This window comes from Eleutherodactylus coqui, chromosome 3 (genome assembly GCF_035609145.1).
Source record: "Eleutherodactylus coqui strain aEleCoq1 chromosome 3, aEleCoq1.hap1, whole genome shotgun sequence".
Lineage (NCBI taxonomy): Eukaryota > Metazoa > Chordata > Amphibia > Anura > Eleutherodactylidae > Eleutherodactylus > Eleutherodactylus coqui.
The window spans coordinates 52,709,720-52,734,594 of record NC_089839.1 but is presented as its reverse complement, the minus strand read 5'-3'; the positions used below and the strand labels follow the sequence as shown (position 1 = coordinate 52,734,594).

At 45.4% G+C, this 24,875-nt stretch overlaps 2 protein-coding genes across 3 annotated transcripts; one reads left to right on the top strand and one right to left on the bottom strand.

Annotated features, from left to right (window-relative positions):
* Positions 1 to 353: 353 nt before the first annotated feature.
* Positions 354 to 19,185, bottom strand: UTP25 (UTP25 small subunit processome component). 2 transcript variants are annotated; one of them, XM_066595592.1, is made up of 12 exons: positions 19,028 to 19,185; positions 15,855 to 15,894; positions 15,398 to 15,629; positions 11,686 to 11,877; positions 11,258 to 11,346; positions 9,384 to 9,791; positions 7,616 to 7,832; positions 6,069 to 6,271; positions 5,680 to 5,862; positions 4,042 to 4,154; positions 2,236 to 2,481; positions 354 to 770 (listed from the first exon to the last, which is right to left on the bottom strand). In XM_066595592.1, exons 1-12 carry the CDS (start codon positions 19,165 to 19,167, stop codon positions 524 to 526), a joined length of 2,310 nt encoding a protein of 769 aa, XP_066451689.1. In that variant the 5' UTR covers positions 19,168 to 19,185; the 3' UTR covers positions 354 to 523. The 2 variants fall into 2 exon arrangements, with proteins under 2 accessions (XP_066451689.1, XP_066451688.1); XM_066595591.1 differs by having other exon boundaries at positions 355 to 770; positions 11,686 to 11,880; positions 19,028 to 19,184.
* Positions 19,186 to 19,266: 81 nt separating this feature from the next.
* On the top strand, positions 19,267 to 20,647 carry TBCC (tubulin folding cofactor C). Its single transcript, XM_066595593.1, has one exon. The coding sequence runs from the start codon at positions 19,344 to 19,346 to the stop codon at positions 20,310 to 20,312; it is 969 nt and encodes a 322-aa protein (XP_066451690.1). The 5' UTR covers positions 19,267 to 19,343; the 3' UTR covers positions 20,313 to 20,647.
* The last annotated feature ends 4,228 nt before the right edge of the window (positions 20,648 to 24,875 follow it).

Below are 24,875 nucleotides of genomic sequence, written 5' to 3'. Positions count from 1 at the left end.
CACCACACATCCACAGCCAATGTGTCATGGACTTTCAAATCCATAGCATGCTAGTTCTTGTGAGCAAATGTGAGATGTTACAATGCCGCAGCAGCATCACCAACTAGAAGGGGACTCTCTAATAGACTGGGAATAGAAGTGAAAACCAAAGACTTCTCCAGAAGGAAAGTATAACCATGTACGGACATGAAGATTTTGCAGCACAATCTTGCCTTTCATAATTTGATGAAAACTTTCACCCACATCACCATGCATGGCACATTTGCACTATTTGCATTGGTGTATAGAAAGACCCAAGAACAACTTTCACACAATAATATGTGAGAACTTCACATTAACTTTAAGAAACTTTTTTTTACTTCAATAATTATAAATTAAGCTATGAAAACAGCAATTTAAAGAAAAAAAAATACATAGAGTCCAGCAATATCATTTAACAGGTTACCAAATAAAACAATCCTGTACAATATAGAGCATTATTTCAGGGAGTTTTAGTCCATTTTTGTTAAGGGTGGGGGGGCATTTAGTTATTTTCGCCCGTGACAAACAGGTGCACGTTCTTCTTAGACTGCAGCATCTGAGCGGTCCTCTCTGCGCCCACTACTGCGGCCAGCCTCTGGGCGTCATACTTGGAGTACAGTACTGTGCAGGTCCAGGTGGCTTCCTCGCCCTTATTCCATGCCTTCATCATGTTACACATCTCGCTGTAGAAATGAGGATAAGTAGGGAGCTCGTAAAAGATCAGGTTCCGAATGCCCCTCAGCATGTACCTAAGAACATAAGGATTTCCAATCAGTGTTCATTTAAGCACTTTAAACTCAATTCACATGAATGTAGCAGCAGTCACGAGCATGCACTAATGCTCCAGTAATCTCTTACTGAATCAGCAATCACTGTTGAAGACTTCCAAGTACCGCGCTTGTCCATCTCCGGCAGTCCCATAGAGATTAATAGAGTAGCAGCACACATGTGTGACTGCAGCTCCATTTATACGAGGGAACTCCAGATCCGCTTTCCCATTACCTATGAACATACCAGAGGTCGGACTCCTACCGATCAGACATTTACACCCATCCTATGAACAGGATTTAAGTTGTTATGTTGGGTCAACCTCTTTGCCGTCCTAATGACGTATCAATTTTAGGCCCCGATGATTGTGATTGTAAATTAAATTTTTTTAAACTTTTTATTTTGGTCCCCCTAGTGGACTTGAAATTCATAACTTTTAATTGATGCTATAATACACGGCTATACTTCAGTACTGCAGTGTGCTATATTGGTTTACGAGGCTCCGCCATATAGGGAACTGTAGATGGCAGACCCAGAATCCATCTTGAAGCCTCCAGGTGCCACAGCAACCCATTGGAGCCCCACAATGACATCACAGGGAGTCTTGATGGGTGACAGAGGAAGTATTGACAGCAGCATGTGAGGGGTGAAACGACTGATGCCAGACGTTCTCCATTTTTAAACCTGTGCTACCTTTTATTTTTTTCTAATAATAAAAAAAAAAAACTTCATTTTTAAGCTTATTTCCCACCTTTTTTTTTGTCCCCATTGGGAACTTGAACCTACAATCATTTGATTATTCTTATAGTATAATGCAATACCACAATTGCATTATACTGCATTCTGACATGCAGTCTATCGAGACGTGCCTTGATATAAAATCATTCATGGCAGCCCTGGGGGCCTTCAGAAAGCCCCATGCTGCCATGACCACTGATCAGGGCATTAATGGATTAACAGCCCTGATCGGTCTGATCATGACTGTTGCCAGCTGTCAAAGATGACTGACAACCTCTGTGTTTGTGTTGGTCTCAGCTACTGAGCCTGCTCCAAAGACCTTCGACATGCGCTGTACATGTTTGGCGCACGTTGGGAAGAGGTTAAGAGATGGGCAAACCTCAAAATTATCATATATAGGGATTTAGTACTTAAGGCCTTGCAAAGATAGCAAAGTAGCTCTATGTTGCTTTCATCTCTCAGCCTGAGGGCTCACAGGGAGTCCCAGGTATTTCTAGAGGGAGTTTCTGCTTCAGGGAATTTACTGAATGGCGGCCTATAGGGCATCAGTGCTGCGTACGACCATAAGGTTTGTTAAAACTCATGTGGCAAAGTATGTAACTCATCTTCATATTAAACACCTGGGCTACGGCATTAATGAGGTGCACTAACGAGGACCCCGTCCCTCGGGAGAAGTTAGGCTTCACAAACAAGCTGCAATCTCTTCACCTCTTGTAGAAGTGAAACCTCTCCGTGACCAGAAGGAACTGTCTCTCCCCCTTCAGAAAGAACTGGCGCGCTCTGGAGATCCCCGCCTTGTCAGTGTATTCACAGATGTGCGTGAAGTTCAGCTCTTCCTTCTTGAAGTAATTTCGGAGCCGCACATAATCGAAGTAGGAAGGGATGTAGATCAGCGTGTGCGACATGATGGCGTCTCGATACTGCGGCAGGATCTTGCCAGTAAAAAAGTTAAATCTATAGGGAAAAAAAATGCATTAAATTGAGGTTTTTTTTAAAAAAAAAAACACTTCGTACTGGAGAACTGCATATGAAGAAACTCCCAAAGAGAGCGGAAATCATCCCATTATGGGGGTCCTCATTTGTGGACATTATACAAAAAGGATTCCGTTTGCATATATAGAGACGCCTCTCTACTGCAGGCACCTTCTAAATACTCAGCTGTTCCTACAGCAATTGGCCACTTTATTAGAGACAACCATCTAGTAGCATGTTGGACCTCCTTTGCTGCTGCACCAGCATTGTTTGACTGCGCACTGGCTGTTTGTCAGAATGATTCCGGACATCTTACTCGGACCCCTTTTAGTGACAAGTCACTTCCGTTCGCAGGATTCCCTTTCGCTGGATGTTTTTCTCAATCCCACAACCCTCTGTATACTTTCCACATTATTACACAAGAAAACCTTACATGGTTGGAAGTGTATGAACTCCTGGCCTTGACCCTGATGACCAGGCCTCATTGGAAGTCAATGAGATTGTTAGAATTCGATTCAAACTCACTACCTTCATCCATAAAACTCTCCACAGCACTGCGTCGCCCTACATTGCCTCCCTCATCTCAATCCAATACCCAGTCTGTGCCCTCCGCTAATGAAATCAGACTAAGTGCCCCTTTAACTCGAACTTCTCATTCCCACCTCCAAGACTTCTCCAGAGCAGCACCAGTCCTCTGGAACGCGCTACCCAAAACTATGCGGGCAATCCCTGACACACACAACCGCCACCATCAACCGGCCCCTGCAGTCACACCAATTCAGCTACCATACGGCTCAAGTTTGACCATCGTTTATGTGTAAAGCATCCCTCACTCTCCACTTCACCATACTGTGCACATCTCCAGCCCCTTTACCTTCTGTATCACCCCATTATTTGTAGTATGTAAGCTCGTTGGAGCAGGACCCGCACCCCTATTGTTTCCATCAATTGATTACTACATGTAACTGTGGTTTTTGTATCTTTGCTTTTTGTATCTGCCCCCCCACCACCCTGCTCTGTAAGCACTGCAGAATATGTTGGCGTTATATAAATAATAAATATTGTTAGATTCTCACATTCTAGTGTGGATTCACACTAAAACTGATCCAAGGAAAACTTAGCTCACTTTTTATGCTGCACTCCGGGGTCACAGGGCTAAATCTCCATACAGGGAAGCTCCAATCGTGAAAGGGCTAGCTTCTCTAATAAAGTGGCCAATCAGTGTGCATGTACTGCTCACTGTTCTAGATGGTAACCGCATGCAAGCAGGTAGCACAGAACTCATGTTCTTGGGATCAGGAACGATCACATTATTTGGAATCCTAGGAGCCGCAGGGAGGACAATTGAGTTGCCCGTTGATTCCCTAATACAATTTCATGATGGAGTGATTCCAAAAAAATAGTGTAGAACAGCAGAAAGGGGTGAAATCTCCATTGATCTACAGCCAGCTGACAGAATAGGTCTGCCATACTTACTGTTCATTGCATGATTCAGTTATACTGCTGGCACGTTAGTGCCTGTAATCAGCGTCTTTGCCTTACCGTGCATCAATTACAGAAAGCATGCTCTCTGCCTCCAGGCGCTGGAAGACGTGAGGAAGTTGCACCAACACCTGACTTATTGAGCCCGTTACAGGCATGTTTCTTACAGCAACCTGTATAGGGACAGATATAAAGCGAATGGTTAAACTATGGGCACGTTGTAGCCAAGCAAAGAGTGTTGAAATCCAATGTGGTTAAGGACCCTCTTCCCCCCCCATGACACCGCCTTTAACCCGTTAGCACCACGGGGCATAAGTTTACATCCTGGCAGAGTGGTACTTAACCCAACAGGACGTAAGCTTACGCCCTATGCATAGCACAGGATTAGAAGGGAACTTGCACAATCGCGCAGCAGGAGCCAGCCTCCCTCTGCAACAGCAGGGATACATGAGGACAGTGACCCCCGCTGTGAACCCCTTACATGCCGCGATCTATGTAGATTACGGCATGGAAATGGTTCACAGAGGGATGGCGCTCCCTCTGCGATGTCATCGGTCCCCTGCCATGTAATTACAGAGGGCTAACAGGTTTCCATGGCAACAGGACACCAGTTACTAGTGTCCCGGCTTGCCATTGCCTATGATCGCTATTACAAGCAATAAAGCATTGCAGTACAGAAGTCCTGCAATACCTTATCATAGCTGTTATGGTTCAGGTCCCATACAGGAACAAAGAGTGTAAAAAAACAAAAAAAATAGTGTAAACACAACGCAACATTTAAAAAAGACAAAAAAAACAGACTTTTTTTTACGGATTTTTCCATTTGTATGAAAAATAAAAAATGTAAGAAAAACCACAAATACTTGGTACCATCATGTCAGTAATGACCTGTAATCTAATTGAAGGACACCATTTATCCTGTGCAGCTAAACCCGTTTAAAAAAAAAAAATAAAAAAAATAAAAGAGAGACAAAAAGCTTATTTTATTCGTTTTACCTCCCAAAAAGTGCAATAAAAGCCATTTAAAAAGCCACATGTACCCCAAAATGGTACAAATAAAAACTACAGCTCGTGACGCAAAAAAAATGGCCTCGAGCTCCGCCTTTGAATGCAGCGATGTAAAAATAATTGAAATACTAATAATTCCCCAAAATGGTACCAATACAAATTATAGTTCACCAGGCAAAAAACAAGCTCTAATACGGCCGTGTCGATGGTGAAAAAAAGAAAAAGTTATGGCTCTTGAAAAGTGAAGATGAAAATCCCCCCAAAATTGTTGCATCCTCATGGCCAAACTAGGCCATGTCCTTACGGCATTAGACTATCAGGCTGTCCCCATATACTTCAGTCCCACTGAAATCAGCAAGCTCAGTTGCCCTTCATCTAAATGTATTTGACCAACGAGTTATATAAAAGTTATGTCACACTGTGCTTTTTGTATCCAGCGCCAATTCGGAGACCTCCGTCCATCAGTCTTTTACAATGGATACAAGAGCACTGAACAGGACGCTCTTCTGTCCAGTGTAAAAGACTAAGGAGGTCTCACACGTTCCCCCTGTGGTGCCGGAGTAGTCCTGTTTCGGTTCCTCTCCCCAAGCAATTTTTTGCACAGAGGACAGAACCAATGATCAAAACTATAGTGTGAAACCAGCGTAGTTCATGCACACTTACTGTACAGACGGTTGACCAGCCACTTACCTGTCCACTGTAATTAAAGCAATGCTTATTAAACACGGAGTTTATCTGGGGGTCCTGCAAGGCACTAAACAGCAGTGTCTGCCGATAGTACTTCGCCCAGTCGCTGAGGTTCCACATGCGAACGCGGGAGAAATCCACGCCGTGAGAGTCTGTTGGCTGGAGATTCAGATGAGACATCATGAGCTGAAAGGAGAGAAGCCAAAATTAGTTCTACAACTACAAGTATTGCAAAAGAACCATGTAAGCATTTAAATGGACCTGAATAGTCTCTACTCATTGTGCAAGATGCACATAGGTAATGGACATGTCACAATAATACCAAAAACAACAATTCTCATGTTTATTTTTGACTCAATGAGGAAGATCTGGAGACAATGATGCTCACTCACCAGCACGTGCTCCCAGTTCTGCATCAGATAGATATCTGCCTGATCAATGATGAGGACCTCTATAGAAGAAAGAAAATCAAAGTCCCTCTTCTTCTCCCCCTCACTGCCGATGATGGTGCGCAGACCAAGAGGGGAAGCGATGAGAATGTCAGAAGAATAGAAAGGTGAATACAGCCTCATGCTCTTCTGTAGAATGGACACTCCTGTTGAAGTGAAGTGCGGAGATTTAGAGAAGAGTATTTCGGCTGACAGCAGCACCCAACAGTCCACACGCTGCAGTATGTCGGGTGCCGCTGATCAGCTGTCCTAACACATAGAACGACCCCCTTCTTAGTAGGGAGTGGTAAATATCAACTACTTTGTTAGGTTGTGCCATGGGGGACGCGTTTGTAAAACTACTTTACCTGTGACAACCCTTTTAAAAGGGAGTATTCACACGTGTTTGTAAATATTTCTGGAGGTTCATAGAAATAGAAGATAAAGGTAATGATCGGGGCAGTCATGTTTTTTGGATTAGTGAAGTGGAGGATGATTAGATACCACTGCAGCTTTACAGGCTAGTGCATTGGGTGTACAGTACTGTATGTCCCAATCTAATGCACCGAGACCCTGACCGTGCATGGAGTCCATTGAGAAACGGGTGCACTGTGAAGGAGAGAAGCCGTCTGCAGTGCAGATAGCTTCTCCTTACACAGCAGCGGACACAGAAGGCTAATAAAAGCAATGCTGGGGTACAGATTATGGGGACACAGGTTTGAAAATCACTAAAATATAACAGCAGTCTGGAGCTCCCTCTTCAGCTATGCAGTTAGCTATGAACAGATTTCACAGCACCATCCTCACATAGCTGCGTAACTGAATATGGGTTTTATACAAACAAAAAAAAAAAAAAAGTACAGGGTAGGCTAAAAAAACATATTGCAAAAAATGCTTAGAATTGCTTATTCTGTGCATTTTAGAAATAATAATTTAAAGCGCAGTTACTCTTTAATAATCCCTCCCACAGCACTCAAGAGGGGTATCATCACTCCTTAAGGAGAGCGAGGGGGACTTCTAAAGCCATTAATGCTCCTCTGGGTAATATATGCAAATAAGGAAGATGGAACAATACCTCTGCAGCGCCACCTAGTGGATGGCTGCATTCCTGCAAATGAATGTCCAACCTTTTATACAGGTCTATGTAACAATGATTGGGAATTGAGAACCAAGCCAGAATCCATACACAGACAGCTGTTCCTCATCAGTGTGCAGTAGGATTATAGCTTGGCTAGCGAGAGGCCTGTGACATGGGTCACACAGCAATGCTATGTGTACAGACCTTGTATGACCGCACACAGACACCATATTCTCCTACTGAAGTAATGCTTCCAGGAGGTATTACCTGACTACAACATACAATAGAGCATGCACTCATTTCTTCCTGGCAGATTCTGTATACAGCGGTACATACAATATGGGCCAGTAGCAGTCTATGGGTATTGTTTTAAAGACCCACAATACACTGGTGTGTACTAATCCGTATACCAGTTCTCTCCTTCCAGTCTCACCTATCCTAAAATGGTCATCGATGTTTCCAGCAAATATGGCTTCATAATCCTCGGGCCTTTTTAAATTGGGAGGTCTCTCTTCTGGTTCGGATCCAAATTCATCCTTGAACCTCTTCTTGTTGCTCACATCCACCTTTTTACCCGGGACCTCCATGAGACTAATTAAAATCTGCACCACGCGCAAGGCAGATTCACGGAACGGCACGACTATAAGGACCTGAACAGATTAGAATAGTTTAGTCTGAAATGAAACAAAGGCAGCACTTTATGACATTAAGGCCAGATCCACATCTGTGATGGAACCTCCAGCCCGTTGTCGCTCTTATGGTGTTCACCATTCAGTAAACATAACATAATAACTTTCTTATACAGATTAGCATGATTACTACGATATCAAGTGTATATAATTTTTTTTTCCTTTTTACTACTTTTGCACAATAAAATCTTGTTTTTAAGGAAAAGCTATTGAATTTGCAGCGCCACACTCTAAAACCCGTAGCATTTTTATTTTCCAGCAAAAGAGCTATAGGAGTTCTTGTTTTTGTTCGGGAAGAGTTGCAGTTTTTATTGGTACCAGTTTGAGGTGTTTGTGACTTTAGGATTTCGTTTTTTGGAAGGCAAACAAAAAGAAAACCAGAAATTCTGGTCACCGCAGTAATACCTATTATGTGCCGCTTTTTTGAATATTTGGGGTGTATTGTATTCGTTTAAAAAGTGTTTTTGTGGGGAAAAATATATAGTTTTTCTTAAACTGGATTTATTTCTTTAAAATAAATGTTATTGAACTTTTTTCTTTTCTTTTTTTTTTTTTTTTAAAACGTTATTTTTTAGTTCCCTAAGGGGGCCTTCTGAAGATGCAATCGTTTGATCACTAGCATAGTACACTGCATTACTTATGTAGCGCATTCTACTAAGACTATGACAGCAGGCTATGAGACTCTTCCGGAGGTGGGGCTTAATAGGCTGGAGTCGACAGGGAATTATTTCCCCAAAATTGGGTAAATTGGCTTTAGCCTGATTGGGTTTTTTTTGCCTTCCTCTGGATCAACAAGGGGGAATGGAAACAGGCTGAACTGGATGGACATTTGTCTTTTTTCAGCCTAACATATTGTCAGGCTTCCAGCTGCCATGGGAACCATTGGTACCTTGCAATCACACTACGGGATGCCAATGGGTGACAGAAGGAGCCCCTTCTCCCTGTAATCTGCTTACATGCTACAGTTGCTATTGATTGCGTCATGTAAAAGGGTAAGACTGCCAGGATCTGAGGTTTCTCCGCTGCTGGTGGTTAGACCTGGAGCCTGGTTATCAGTAGTCAGCCAAGCCACCGCCTTAAAACGATGTATGTGCAGGTTTATAGTCTAATAGTCAGGCCAGTAAAAAGGCGTATTGGCTGTCAGTAAGGGGTTAAAGGGAGCCTGTTACCACCAAGTAGCAACATAAACTAAGTTATGGTGCCATTTGTAAGGCCCGCGTGCTGTTTGAAAATTTGACTCTTTTCGGACTGCTGCGAGCGCACGCTATGGGAGAGCATGCGCACAGTGGTCTAAAAAGGGTCAGATATTTATACCTTCTACAGCTTTACCAGTAGACAACTGCGGGGTGTGTGTCTTTAAAATAAAAAACACATCCCCGGCTCCCTGTCATCTCAACAAACAGCATTATAACTTAGTTTATGATCCTGCTTGGTGGCAACAGGTTCCCTTTAATATTGGGACAGCCTAGTGAAGGAAGGCTTTGAATATCTATCGAAATGAGAAAAAGTTACCTTGGGTCTAGTAAGTCCTTGGTCCCGGAGATGGTCATCATCATCAAGTCCCGTCTTCTGATCTCTCCTTCTAGCATTGTTGTTGAGCACTTGAGAGTTGGCCTTGAGCACATGATTGAGAGCATGAAGACAGTAGACATGTCTAATCTCTTCTCCCTGAGCGGTTGCCATCCTGGATGGATAATACAAGTCCTTGTACGAGTTCATTATGGTGAACAGTTCTCTCTGGAGCGGAGTGAAGTTGGGGTCGCTCTGACCAGTGAGAAAAGAGCCGTTTGCTTTGGGCCATGTGGAATCCAGAGGTTTGCGGAGACGCAACTTTGTCAGGTCAGTGTCTTTCTCTGGTTTGGATAATGGATGGACCTTTGTTAAGGACGAGGAAAACGCCAACTGACCCAGCATTGGCCACTAAAGAAAAAAAATAATTGTTAAATCTAATTAACGCAAATTGCTACAGCTCAAAACGTATCAGATCAGAAGCCTTAAAATCAGTCAAATAGTTTGAGATATTGGGATAATTTGAACTTTGGACATTTAGAAGAAATTTAGAATTTTCAGCTTTTTCCTTGCGTATTAAACTGAGGGATAAGTTACAGGTAATGGCTGTAATTGGTTAATCAAGCGTTGTCTTTCATTGGCTAACGCGGGGCTTGATTAACCAATCAGAGCATTAGCTTGCTGGAGGTGGGGTATTTAAGCCCTGCTACCAGGAAGAAATGCTGTCAGTGTTCAGGAGGACGCGGAAGCCTGCAGCAGCGCAGCAGCCCAGGGCAAGGGACCTGAACGCCAGCTGCTACGTGAGTATCGTTTGTGTTTGTTTTCTTTTACATCTAGTTTAGCTAGGGCTTATTTTCAGGGGGGGTGTCTGTCTGTCTACCCCCACCTGAAAATCGTGGAAGGTCTTATCAGGGAAGCACAGTAATAAAAGGTACCTATGTATGATGCAGTCATGGGGACAGCAATGTGCTAAATGGCCACGTACCACATGCTGCCTAAGGATACATGCACACTAAGCATATCTGTTGTGGGCATTAAGCAGCAGAAAACCCGCAGCAAATATGCTTTAAAGGCGTTGTCCACTTAGAATAGGCTATCAGTAGTAGGTTAGCAGGTGTCTGCCGCCAGGGACCCTCAGCGATAAGCTGTTTTCTGGGCCGATGCACTCTTGCATGGAACAGATTTCTACAGAAGCAGACAGCGCCGTTCCCACTGCAGTGGCCAGACTTCACATTCAAAACAGTTGTGGATTTGTAGCGGGAATTTTATGCAGCATGTGAAGGAGATTTTATGCCTTGTACTGTTAAAGGGGTTGTCCCGCGCCGAAACGGGTTTTTGTTTTTTTTTAAACCCCCCCCCCCCCCGTTCGGCGCGAGACAACCCCGATGCAGGGGTTAAAAAAACCACCCGCACAGCGCTTACCTGAATCCCGGCGGTCCGGCGTCTTCATACTCACCTGCTGAAGATGGCCGCCGGGATCCTCTGTCTTCATGGACCGCAGGGCTTCTGTGCGGTCCATTGCCGATTCCAGCCTCCTGAATGGCTGGAATCGGCACGTGACGGGGCGGAGCTACACGGAGCTACACGGAGCCCCATTCAGAAAAGAAGAAGACCCGGACTGCGCAAGCGCGGCTAATTTGGCCATCGGAGGGCGAAAATTAGTCGGCACCATGGAGACGAGGACGCCAGCAACGGAGCAGGTAAGTATAAAACTTTTTATAACTTCTGTATGGCTCATAATTAATGCACAATGTACATTACAAAGTGCATTATTATGGCCATGCAGAAGTGTATAACCCCACTTGCTGCCTCGGGACAACCCCTTTAATGCTGCGGAATGTCCACTGTGCGTAGACGGTCTAAGGGTTGTGCTTTACCTTCATAGAGGACGTGGTTTTAGGGTTGCTTGTAATTTGGTTAATTTCGTGTTCCTCTAGTTCTCGGTCAACATGCTGTTTAAATGGATCTAAAGGAAGAAGAAGAACATTCTCATTATACAACACTAGTAGCTAGCATGTCCCAGGACAGTGACTGCCGTCTATATACGGGGCTATTCAAAAATAAAGACGGAGAAGATATGGGGATAGAATTACAAACCAACTACAAAAGACGGATCCACAATCCGCACATCACTGAAAAGAGGAAGGGTCAAAGCTTTTTAGAACAGACCAGTAAATTCTATTTTCTGCCACATTTTCGTGAGGAGTGGTGAGCGATCAGTGCTTTTCTGTTTGCATATACAACCAAGTTCAACAAATTTTGAAAGTTTGTAAACGTCTTCCAGTAACCTACCAGTCATCCCTACCTGCAGAAACTATAACGGAGGGCGCTGCAGGCTCATTCTCAGGGACTTCAGCATCATCTTCCAAGAAATTTGTCTCTAAACTAAATTTGGATTCGTGCTTATTGTCTGTGAATTGCTCTCCGTCCTCCAGAGTCGGATCTCCGGGTTCTGTTGGCTCTTCATCATCGCCCTCTTCTTCACCCTCGCCAACGTCTTCTGAAACAATACATGCAAAGTTACCACACAATACACCAGAACCATATATTATACTCTTATCCCCATGTAACGTCTGGCAGACACCTTGAGATATGGCTACCCAGCATTTTATACTCATGAGCGCCGTCAAAAAAAAAATCATCTCCGTGGCTAAAAGTCTGACCCAAGCAGAACACAACTTCTCCTAAGAAATCTCAAGAAGTACAGAATTCATATATACCACTTATGCATATATGCACATATCTTCACCAAAATCACCAGCCCTGAAGAAGCCAAAATATCAGCGGTCCAGAGGCAATGAGCTTCTGAGCCACAGGATCACAAATAATTAGATAATTTCCCACTTCGCGTTTTACCCCTTTGGTAGAAAGAAAAATGTGTATGTTCACATGGTGAAATGAGACGCAGAATTTTCTACCTGAATTTTACTACTTCTGGCTTTCTGCTGCATTTTTTGGGGTGAATCTGCACAAGGATTTAGCCTTGCCAATAGGCAAAATCGTACGGAACTCCAATGTGGAAAAGGGCGCTTCCACTTCAAGCGAAATGTCACTTCTTGATGCGGAAATGCAATCCTCCGTGTCAGGATTCCGCATGTAGATTCTGCCCATCCGTGTGTGGATCCACGACAAAAACCACGTCAGAAAGACCTTTTTATTTTGTTGTTTAAGAAAAGGCTTCCTTCACGCGGTCTTTTTCTAATATTCTTTTGATTAGTAGAACTTTAAAAATTGCATGAGATGTTTTGATGCCCGTTTTTTTCTTTAGGGCACACACTTGTACCTGCCTGTGTATTTTATAGCAGTATACCAGTAAGTATGGCCGCCTTCTGTGATTTTTGAATGTTTCTGTCCTTTTAAGGCGATTTGTACCAGCCTACAGCAGATATTTAGATCAGCGTTTCCTGCCCTTTAAAAAATAAAAAGTAAAGAGTATGCCAAAAAATTTAAAAAAAATTTAAAAACTGCTTTTGCAAAAAACAAACATACTGTGTCACACCAGCCTATAGGTGATAATCGGGGAGAGCATACCTTCTTTCACAGGGGCAAATAGCAAGAAAAGTTTCTATGTAACCCCCCCCCCCCCAATGGGGTCACTGGAGGCTGTGAAAGGGAACGGAGGACAGTGACAGCATTTTAGTTCTCCTCCCTCCTTATGGAGACACAGTCATCGCACTAAGATGTGATCCTGATATAAGCTGAAAGTGAAGATTCTGGACTGTAAGCAATTAGAATGATTAAAGCTTAGATCTTGCTTCATCTTAAAGCCACAATATATTACATATGTACTTGGCAGTGAAAGGGTGTATCCGTAAACCCAGTGATATAGGATTCCTGCTAATCCAGCATGCAGCAGATGGTCTGCCATGTGTAGGGCGCAGAAGCGGGTGGAGTAGATTCACTCCATTTCTGAGACCTTTATCCACGAGTAACAGAAGTCCTCCGACATAAGATTCTGCAGCCGATGCAAAACTGGCAAGCCTTAGGCCGCCTGCACACGGGGCGGATCTGCATTGGGGAATCTGGAGCAGGCGTCTGCCTCCGGATTCCGCAGCACATACCGCCCATAACATGCTATTGAAAAAAAACTTTTTTTCTGAACACAAGCAGAAATCTATTGTGATTTTCCGCTCGTGGGGAAAGAATAAGAAAAAAAAAATTTAAAAAAAGGCACCATGTTCTATTTTTGAGCAGATTCCACGGGACGGCTTCCATTGAAGTCAATGGAAGCAGTCTGATCCGTGGCCCTTCTGCAATGATATTGCGGAAAGGACACGGATTCCGCATCATCACCTAGCGATGACACGGGAAAAGCAGGTGTTTCAGAAGAAAAATCTGTACTGCGCATGTCCGACGGCTCGCTGTGTGGACTATTCGCAGTACAGAAAAGGCATGTACTCACGGATGCCAGCCGGGCACAGGGTCGGATTCTACTGCGGGCTCCCGCATGCGGAATCCAACCCGGTCGTGTGCAGCCGGCATTAGTGAACAGTTCCTGAGACCAGCACCCTCATTGCCAATGACAGAGAAAGACTGATGCAAGTCTCTACAGCGCTCACCGTCACTGGTCACACCACAGCCGGACATGCAAGGGACGGCACACAAGTACGTGATGCAAAGTACTGCAGACTTTAGATCACATCTCCAAAAATCACCAATGAAATAAGCAGTGACATTTTGGGTGTGAAAACCTCTTTTACAAGCCAAAACACATAATGTAACCAGATCTGGCAGTAGCACCACCACATAAATTATCTTGAAAAAAAAAGTTTTCCAAGTCCGAAACGTCGCTGCTTATAACACTGGCAACTTGTCGAGCTCCAGTAACCGCTAATATTGTACATCACTTATTTGTTGGCTTTCCCGTCATTACTCTGCATGATCGTGTGATCAGAGTGAGGAATGGGAGATTGTGTAATGCCTCTGGAGCGCCACCTATCGGAAGGTAGCACCCCTATAAGTCTATGGTTCACCTTTTAACAGGCTGGGCAACATGACTAAGGGGATATTCACACGAGTGAATATCCCGTGAGATTTTCTGACCCCAAAAAAGTTAAAAATCTGACTGAAATTGCACAGAAACAGAGGACATTGATTGCAATGCGTATAGTCACACAGATAGATGTCTTTTTTACTCACGGACAGTTAGAGTACAAAAATAAATAAATAAAAATAAACACAGTATGTCCTATTTTCTCATGAAAATGGCCCATTGAAGTCAATGGAGATGTAAAAAAGAAAAACAAAATGATTTGCACTCATTTGATGTGATTTCGGTCCGTTTTTTTTACTCATGTTACGATAGGGGCCATTCAAAAGAGAATACAGCATTTTAGGGAATGAGGAAATATAGAGTCTGTACAATTATATGATTTTTTTTTTTTTTTTTTTTTTTAACGCACATGAAAAACGGATGCAAAATGGGTGGAAATTGCATATGAAAATTGCACAAACGCAAGGGGAAAAAAATGTTAAATTACATGAAAAATTGGATTGATTTATCAGAATTGAAAATAAAATGCTGCACTATTCACAAGGGGCCACTCACACGATCGTAATTTTAATTGACTAAATATGGATACAGTATAGACTCATAATTAAGTTAGTGTATTCAAATGTGAGGTTTTTTTATATGGAAAAATATTGCACGCAAGAAAAAAAAAAAAAAACACGTCCTATTTAAATCCATATTCGCAGGCCAAAATCATCCGTTGAAGTCTATAGGTACCCAAAAAACAAAAAAGCAGTGAATACGCATTAGCATCCATATTCACAACAGGCTTTTTTGCGCACCTTGTTTTCTGAGGGCTGCGACAAGGCTGGCATTACTGGGGCCTTCTTTTTTTTGGAGCACATGAAAAACACAATGAACATGGATGCAACACAGACTTACAAAACCACATAAGCACCAAATATGCACTAAAAGATCCATATACACGTGCACTGAAGAGGGCGAGTTTCACAGACCAAAACTGCATCCAGCCATGTGAACGAGGCCCGAGGGTACAAGATATTACCTTCCTGGACAGCCTCATCCCCTTCTTCACTGTCCTCATCTACGTCAGAGACCAACTGTTCATTCTCATCCTCCATCTGTGCCCCATCATCCTCCTCCTCATCATCATCATCTTCATCATCATCATCAGAAACATGCTTCAAGGTGGCCAGCAGCTGCTGATACATGTTGGTGTTCTCTTCTTCACTCTCAGCCTCGCTCTCCGAATGGGATTCATTCTCAGAACTATCAGGCTGAAAAATAAAATCATTGAATAATGGAATTGCTTCATGTCTGGTTAAGTAAACAGTGATCCCCAACCCTGCCGTTTTGTGCATACAGCTCCTATGCAGATGAGTCTCCATGGTTACAGACTACAAACAACCCCATGTAGTCAGATCCTGCAGTCATACTGCCTTCTGAAGCGCTCACAGAGGGTGACTATGTACTGGTACACAACAGACGTTACATCCACTCACCAGCTCCACCTGCTGCGTCCTCTCCTGCACGTTAGACACTCTGGAATACGAAACAAGGAAAACCGTTACCAGTATTGAAATGCTATATAGCAGGTTTTTTAATTTAGTTAAAATCATATTTTCAGATGAATTTTGCGTTTTTAAAACCCCGAGAGAACCTGTCAGGGTGGTTTCACATCTGCGCTCGGGGTTCCGCTTTCCTGCTCCGTACGGGGAGCAGGGAAGGGGAAACCCCCCACAGCCGAACAGCACTGCTTAAGGATGGAACTAAACAGCGCCGGGCGGACCCATGGACTATAATTGGGTCTGTCCGCTTTCCACCCAGCTGCCTGGCTTTTTCTTCCGGTATTTTGAGCCAGATCTGTGATGGAACCTCCAGGGTCCCGACGCAGATGTGAAACCGACCTCATTTGTGTCCCTATGAAATCCCATCTTTTCTCCTGGATCAGAGCTCTGCGCGGTGCAGTTCTTCTGTTATGTCTTCCATAAATGTACAAGTTGACACTCTTGTCAGGGTCAGGTCTTTACACACAAGGCCAGCATATAAAGGCAATAAAAAGTGATCACAGAAGTTAGGGCTCATTCTCACAGGCATCTAAACATTAGCAGTAGAGATGAGCGAGTATACTCGCTAAGGCACATTACTCGAGCGAGTAGTGCCTTAGCCGAGTATCTCCCCGCTCGTCCCTAAAGATTCGGGGGCCGGCGGGGCAGAGCGGGGAGGAGTGGAGGGGAGATTTCTCTCTCCCTCTCTCCACCCTGCTTCTCACCTGTCACCGGCGCTGCCCCCTGAATCTTTAGAGACAAGCGGGGAGATACTCGGCTAAGGCACTACTCGCTCGAGTAATGTGCCTTAGTGAGTATACTCGCTCATCTCTAATTAGCAGCCATACACGCTGCCGGTACATACAAGCAGCAGCATCACTGCGTCACCAAGACCCGTGGGAGCAGCAGCAGTAAGCAGTGGGGCGGATTTTCAGGATAGCGGTATATATTCACATTTCCGAATTTATTCACAGTCCGATTTTAGGACTAAAAAAAATCATTGCGAAATCGGACAGAAATGGAACAGTCCTTTCAATGTGAAGATTCACACGGGCTTTATTTATTGAGACCGTGTGAGCAAAAATATAAAACTGCATCATCCATGGGACGGTTGTACTTGTCATCCCTTTCCCCGCCCCCACAGCAACCCTCCTATTCCCTTCCCGCCTACTTTTACCCAGCTGTTAAGCTACTCTTTTGGCAGCCTGCACATGGCCGGATCGGATCCCGCTGTGAGAATTCTCGTAGCGGGATACAACCCGTGCCCTGGCATTCATCTTATACTCACCCGTCTGGCGTCTCCTCACTCTGCACTGCGATGTTCTGGCTGGCGCACAGCCACGCATGAGCAGTGCAGAGTCGGCGTGTCACCAGTGACATTTCTGTGCGGGCCTCTGCGAGGCTTATGCAGAGATAGGACATGCTGTAATTTGTTTACTGCGCGAGTTTTCACGCGGTCAAATCGCAGCTCTCTGCATAGGATTGCGTTATCTAATGCACGGGTGGAAGTCCTGCGGGAAATACAGTCACGGAATTTCCGCCCGTATACAGGAGGGCTTTGGTATATTATTTTATCCAAGTAATTCCCTCCCCCCATTTTTTCCCCTTTCCTTTGTGTCTCACTCATTTGTTTTGGAGCTTAGACCAATACAATCTACTAATGAAGATAATCCGGCACTAACATGGTTAATTATTTTCAGACCGTTTGACATGCTAGAGACAAACCAGCAGGCACATTGCAGAGAGAGAAGACACCGGGGGGAGGTGAGCCATGGGTCACATCCCACTGCAAGAATTCTCTCAGCGGGATCCGATCCAGCCGTCTGCATGTGGTCCTGGGAGACCTCATTGTTATTTGTAAACAAAAAAGGTTTTCAATAAAAACAGGATTGAACATGAAACCGCATCGTGTCCTATTTTGGTGCGATTTTCATTCAAAAATCAACTATTTAAAGGGGTTGTCCCGCGCCGAAACGGGTTTTTGTTTTTTTTTCAATAGCCCCCCCGTTCGGCGCGAGACAAACCCGATGCAGGGGTTTAAAAAAAAAAACGGGTAGTACTTACCCGAATCCCCGCGCTCCGGTGACTTCTTACTTACCTTGCGAAGATGGCCGCCGGGATCTTCACCCTCGGTGGACCGCAGGTCTTCTGTGCGGTCCATTGCCGATTCCAGCCTCCTGATTGGCTGGAATCGGCACATGTGACGGGGCGGAGCTACGAGGAGCAGCTCTCCGGCACAAGTGGCCCCATTCAGAAGGGAGAAGACCGGACTGCGCAAGCGCGTCTAATCGGGCGATTAGACGCTGAAAATTAGACGGCACCATGGCGACGGGGACGCCAGCAACGGAGCAGGTAAGTGAATAACTTCTGTATGGCTCATAATTAATGTACGATGTACATTACAAAGTGCATTAATATGGCCATACGGAAGTGTATACCCCAACTTTGCTTCGTGGGACAACCCCTTTAAGTCTATGGCTGCATTCCAAAACACAGATTGTGCTCACACGATGCAAATGCGATCTGTTTTTAAATGCATGTTACCATAACTTTTTTTTAAACGCACATAAAAGTTGGATAGAAATTGTGCATAAAATTTGTAAACATGCAGGAAATAAAATAAATAAATAAATTTAAAAAAAAAACGAATGCAATATCGGAACGATTTTTCAGGACTGATAAAAACCGCCATTGTGTACAGGACGTTACGCCGGGTTCAGCCAAATGTATTTCCGCAGCACATTATGCACAAAACAAATTGCGCGCACAACATGCAGTGAATAGAAGCCTTCACATCAGTGGGCTTGTCCAGATAAGTAGTTTTTGGGGGTGCATTTTTATTAGCGCAAAACAATACGTAGCACGCTCCATTTTCCTGCGTATTTGCGCAGAGAAAGAGCACATATTGAACTAATTACACTAAATGCCCATTTTAATGAACAGGAGCAGGAGTTTTTGAGGCACGCAAAAAGTACATTTGCTCAAAAGTACACAACGCCCATTGCGCACGATATATTTACGCCCGTGTGACACCAACCTAATAAATATTGCTTATCTTCTTCGCTTAGTTCCTCCTGTGTTACTTTAAATGACCCCTTTAAATACTCCACTCTGAGTTCCCCACTTACGGGTCATAGAAGGGGTGCTGCTCCCCGAACTCCTTCAGGTGCTTCTTCTGTTTCTTGCTCAGGTTGCTGACCTCCTCCTCTCTTCCCCGCTTCCTTCTCTTCCCCATGTTGAGTTCTATTCCACGTGGGTCACCGCACATGCGCAATAGGATGCCGCATCTCGCTCGACGACGTCATCGAAAGAGTCCGCACGCACAGTCACGTGGCGCGCGTCAAAGCCTTTGAAACCCGGAAGAGAACGCGCGCACGCCAGTCATGTGACCAGCCGTAAACTGCGGCCTTGGATTCCCATCAGTCCCTGCGAACGGTTGTCACTATGGAGACGGCAAAAGGTTCTGTAGAGCGAGCCCGGTTACCGGAGAGACTCCAACGGAGGGAGGAGCAGAGGCAGCGGGAAGTGGAGAAGAAGCGGCAAGAGAAAGACGACCAGGCCGTGCAGGAGGAGAAGAGCGGATACTTTAGCTCCAGCTTCGGCCTGGAGAGAGCCGCCATTGAGGAGGTGTTGGAGTCCGGGGTTGAGGCGGAAGCTTTAGACGAGGTGTCCGGCCGGCTTCAGCGACTGCAGAAGCTTGTGAATGACAGTATGATGTTCCTGCCGCCCTATGACCTCCGGCAGGCCCAGGACCACCTCGCCCGGCTGCAGGCTGCGCTGGAGGCCAAGCGCCAGGAGCTGCAGCCCAAGAAGAAGTTTGCATTCAAGTCACGGAAGAAGGAAGCATCAGCATCCGCCGCCACCATAGAGCCTCCTCAGGGGCCACGGGCCAAGGAGCTCCCTGCAGACCCAGGGGCCCAGTGCGGCTTACAGGGCCTGAGCGGGCAAGTGCTCTTCATGGAGGCCGACGACATCCGCCAGAAGGACGTGCAGCTGAGCCAACTGCGCGACTGTACCGTCACCCTGCCGGGCAGCCCCGCCACCCTGCACATGCGGGAGCTGCGCGGCTGTAAGGTGCTGTGCGGCCCGGTGGCGTCATCCGTGTTTGTGGATAACTGCGCCGACTGCATCTTCGCCTTCCCGTGCCAGCAGCTCCGTACCCACAGCAGTAGGGACAGCCGCTTCTACCTGCACGTCACCAGCCGCGCCATCATAGAGGACTGCCGCGGCCTCCTCTTCGCCCCCTTCACTTGGAGCTACCCCGGCATCCAACAAGACTACGAGCGGGCCGGCCTGGACCAAAACCGCAACAATTGGGAAACTGTAGACGACTTCAACTGGTTGGCGATGGACGTCAGGTCTCCGAACTGGAGTATCCTCCCCGAGGACGAGAGGATCACCCACTGGAACTGAGGCCCTGCGGACAAACCCCACTAGAAGTCAACGGAGCCTCATCGTATGCCTTGTACAGTAACCGTATCCCGCGGCCTCAGTGCGCCGCGCCGCCAGGAGTTTATTTATTGCCGCTTTACAGAAAACGGATGATGCCAAATATGATTTTGGTGCTTATATGGTTTACAGACTAGGACCCGCCGCTGTGCCACCCTCCCTGCCCAGGGGTGCCCGTATCACAACTAGGGTTGATTTCAGTGACTCGATCTCGATGTCTTCTAATGTTCGGCCGGATATATCATAGAACATAAAAATGTAACTTCTGAAAAACCTCATAAATGAGTAATTAATACTGAGTGACGTTACTTCTTTGTACGGATTTAGGGCCTGTTCGCGTTTCGTTATTGATTCTGTCAGGGCGTATGGTTAAAATCCCGAAAAAGGGACCCCTGGACCTCTCTTGGGCTTTATAGAGAATCGGAGCATAACAGGTCTATGTTTTGGCAGGTTGGCGGTCATTTGCGCCATTCTGTGCCATGAAGAAAAAATGTGGAAGACTGCGCTTTCCTTTCTGGCAAAGGAGCCGTAGCCTGCCAAAACGGAGACCGATTAGGCTGTATTTACACGGGCTACTTCCCGTGCGAGTTTTGATGGCTATGGAAAGGGGCGGGGAGAGGGTGCTAGTTTAAATCTGCCCATGTCCCGCCCCTTTTCAATAGCCATCAATGGGAGGAGGTAGGGCAGGCAGGCGCTGAGCTCTGCCCCACCCCTCTTCAATTGTACAGAACGAGTGGGGAGGAGATGAGAGGTGAGCCTGCACGCTGCTAAACTCCCTCCCACCTACGGCCGCTGCTATGGGCTCCCATAGGAGCCCATGCAGTGGCAGACATATTCCAGCCCAAAACCTAGTTCCAGGACTATCTTTTGGGCCCGATGTAAAAACGCCCACTGCAATATTGGCCGGCCGGGCGCTTTTACGTCTCAGCAATACGCCCATGTGATCTGATGCATTGGATCAAAGTGCATATCAGCCAGCCAATATGCGCTCGTGAAAAAAGCCTGAGTGTGATGGGAATGTATTTTATATTTTTTCATTTTCCTATTGAAAAAGGATGCACTTTGCGAGAAAAATCGCATTGTGTCACGCTCTCATGTAAAATCGCAATTTTACACGCACAATATTGGTTCCTCAGGCTGATATCGCCCGTGTAAATGCAGCCGGAATCTCTGGTTCAGCAGGTTTCTGTAATCCCCGCGATCGCTGCTGTCCAAGGATTCCCTTGTTGGGATTTTAAACGTACCCCTGGATGGAGCCTAAGGCCGGCTCGCACAATTGTAAGATTACTGCGTATTACACGTGCGCTGTACATGTGTGTGTGGTACGTTGCCTTACGCAGTTCTGCTGATATTTGCGTGTATAAATTACGCAATCGCAAAAAAGAACGCAGCATATTCCGTGAGAGAGCCCATTGTTCACTATGGGTGCGTAATCCACACCGCCCATAAACAATTACATGGCGTATGAGCGGCGTCTATACGCGCCGTTGCAAAGCGGCAACATGGAAAATTTAAACAAAAACAGGAAGACTTGCATGACCGCGTGCGTTTGACACGGTCATGCGCAGTACAATTTCACACGGCCGACCGTGATATTAAGCAGTGAAATGCAGCGGATATCGCGCTCGGGAATGTGGGATGTACCTGCGAATGCAAAGTGTGTCAGAACCGCTCCCCATCACTTCGGTACAGTCGCGGTCCTGCGGTGTAGTCTTCAGCTGCGTCGGAGGATCAGCAAGGGTTTTCCAATTCTTTACAAGGAACTGCAGAGGTAGTCTCGGTGCAGTGACAGCTGACCCTGGCAGGGCTGATGCACCGACACACAGTACCAAAAGGACAGAATGACAGGCAGAGTTCATGCAACATGGTTAATCGGGCAGGGTTTGGGAAGGGTGGGTACACGGGCAACAGGGAGACAAAAAGATACAGGCACACCTTCACAGAATCACTAGCAACATAGTTTCCTGCACCCTCCATTGGACGAAGGGCGCCTTAAATAACCCGTGAAGCAGCTGGATAGGCTAAAATCCGCCCGTATGCATAAGCCTAATTAATACCTTTTGTTTTACTAGAATTAGTCATAATTGTATGTAAGGTACTGAACTATTGCAGGTTATTTCCAGCAGATGGCGCCATTCAGACATCACATGGCGGCAGGCAGGGGTTTACATCACATGCAGATATGTCTCCTGGATCTTCCTTTTATAGAACATACAAAACTGTCAAAACAAAAAAAAGTCAACCACGAGAACGAAAAAAATAATTATTGCAAACTGCAATCAATGAAAGTGCTGAAAAGGAGCGCTCATACATACATATACAATATACAGGGTACACACCGGCGGTGGATCTAACCTTCTGCATTAGCCTCATCAGTGGAGATGAATTCAGTCTATGACAAGCCTCCTGTATCGATGCATTGATGCAATATCTGCTTGCTATTAGGTCATTAGTCGGCTGCAGCGGTTACTTATCTGTCTCTGCACTAATCGCACACAGAATCTACTCCAGTCCCCGGGTTTAGCCGAGGATAGATTACTGGCGTCCTCGCTGCAAGGTTTCCACGGACTTAGCATTCGCCGCTGTATGTAATGTTTGTGTCCTACTCGTTCTCATTGTCCGTTCTACGTCGTGTAGCACAAGGCCAACGGTCTGGGCCGAAAATAGCAGGAAGTGCAGAAATTCTGGCTTATTGTATGTGTTAACGAAGGCTGTTTCTTCTAGCTATAAGTGCGGCTTCACATGAACGTATTTGTGTGCGCAAAATTTGTGCGCGTGTTATACGGAGATTAAAACCCATTGATTTCAATGGATTCGTTCTCATTTCCTGTTACGCATGTGCATCTCTATTTCTGTGCACATTAGGCACACCAGGGGTCCTTATAGAAGTCTATGAGAGGTGCGCAATTCCGTGAAAGGAACACCACACTTCGTCCTTATTAGGCTAAATAGCGTTATAAATCAGGGTGTTATCGTATCGAGTGCGCAAAAAGTACAGTACAATACACCAATATATTTTTAAAAGAGCCTCATTCATGGCGCAAATACATTGCACTGGTTCATGAGCAATTGGGTTCTTCGATTTGCCTACAAATTCAGACAGCGATGTTGTGCCATGCGCAAAAGTTAATATAAAAGTATTTCCTGTCTGACATAAAAAAAAAATATCCTGCCGTGTTCCTTTGCATACCGTAGTACGCAGTAGCATTGCTCAACATAAAAAGACATACACAGCAACACCATATAGTAAGGCGAGAAAGCGAAACCTTGGACGCAGGTATGAAACCACCCTTAGGCTAGTTGACCACACCCCCGAAAAGAGTGTCTTCCAAAACCGGCGGAAAAGAATGGAAATCTGCTGAAATGGAGTCTGAAGTTTGCACCTCAGGACTTCTTTGCCTTATTAAAGGAGTTTTCCAGGACTAAAAAAACTTAGAGGCGAGCAATGGTGTAAAATAGAGAAAAAAGCCATGCTCCTATCTTAAACTGCCGCCACCACCACCACCACCATTCAGCACAGGAGTACCAATTCCCACCACTCCGATCCTGCAAGAAGCTGCAGCAGTACAGCGCTGCACATGACCACTTAGCCAATCACAGGCTTCAGCGATGATTTTGCCATGAACAGTATGTCAGCTGCGTGGTCACATGCACAATAAATGGCCGCCACAGCTTCTTCCACAATCAGAGTGGTGGGGACTTCTGTGCTGGATGGGGGGCACTGAAGGAGCTGAATAAGCTATATTTCTTTATTTTATACTATTCCTACCCCTAAAATTTTCGGCATGTAACTAAAAGACAGAACAAGTGCTGCATGCGTAGATTGCCATGGATAACTAAGGTCGGTTTCATATCTACTTTGGAACCTCCAAGTGAAGGTACCAATACAGATCCGGCTCAAAATATGCAGCGCTTTTTCTTCCGTCCAAAAGCCGGGCAGATGAGCGGAACCGAATAGACCCCATTATAGTCAGTAGGGCCTGTTCAGCGCTGTTCGGTTTTATCGTGAGACGGAGTCGTTCAGCCCCGGGGATTCCCCATTCCTCCTACCCAAGTGGAACCCCGGGTGCAGATGTGCAACCACCCTAATACAATGATGCTCACCTGGTTAGTCATGAGTACACAACATATAGGCATGACCAACAACCTTCGGACCGCTGCCGACTCCATAGACGCCTAAATTTCAGATAAAGAGATTGTGATCCAGTTCTACAGCTAGGATGGAGCAGATCCTAAAAGAAGTAGTTGAAAATTTTTTGGTAACCTTTATTGAGAGCTTTCACTACGTGTTTCAGATTCGTACCCGATTCTTCCTGAGGTGTGTCTATAGTGTGATACCTGCATGTATACCGGAGGAAGAATCTGGTACGGAAGCTCTGTGGTCAATAACTGAAAAGCCATTTTCGGTGACTTCTGTTAGGACCTACACCGGATTGTACTCCATTCGAGCTGTAGAAACTACATTTTTTTAAGTCCTGGTAAACCCCTTTAAAGTGAGTGGTTCCACGATGGGTTCCGGTTGAATAA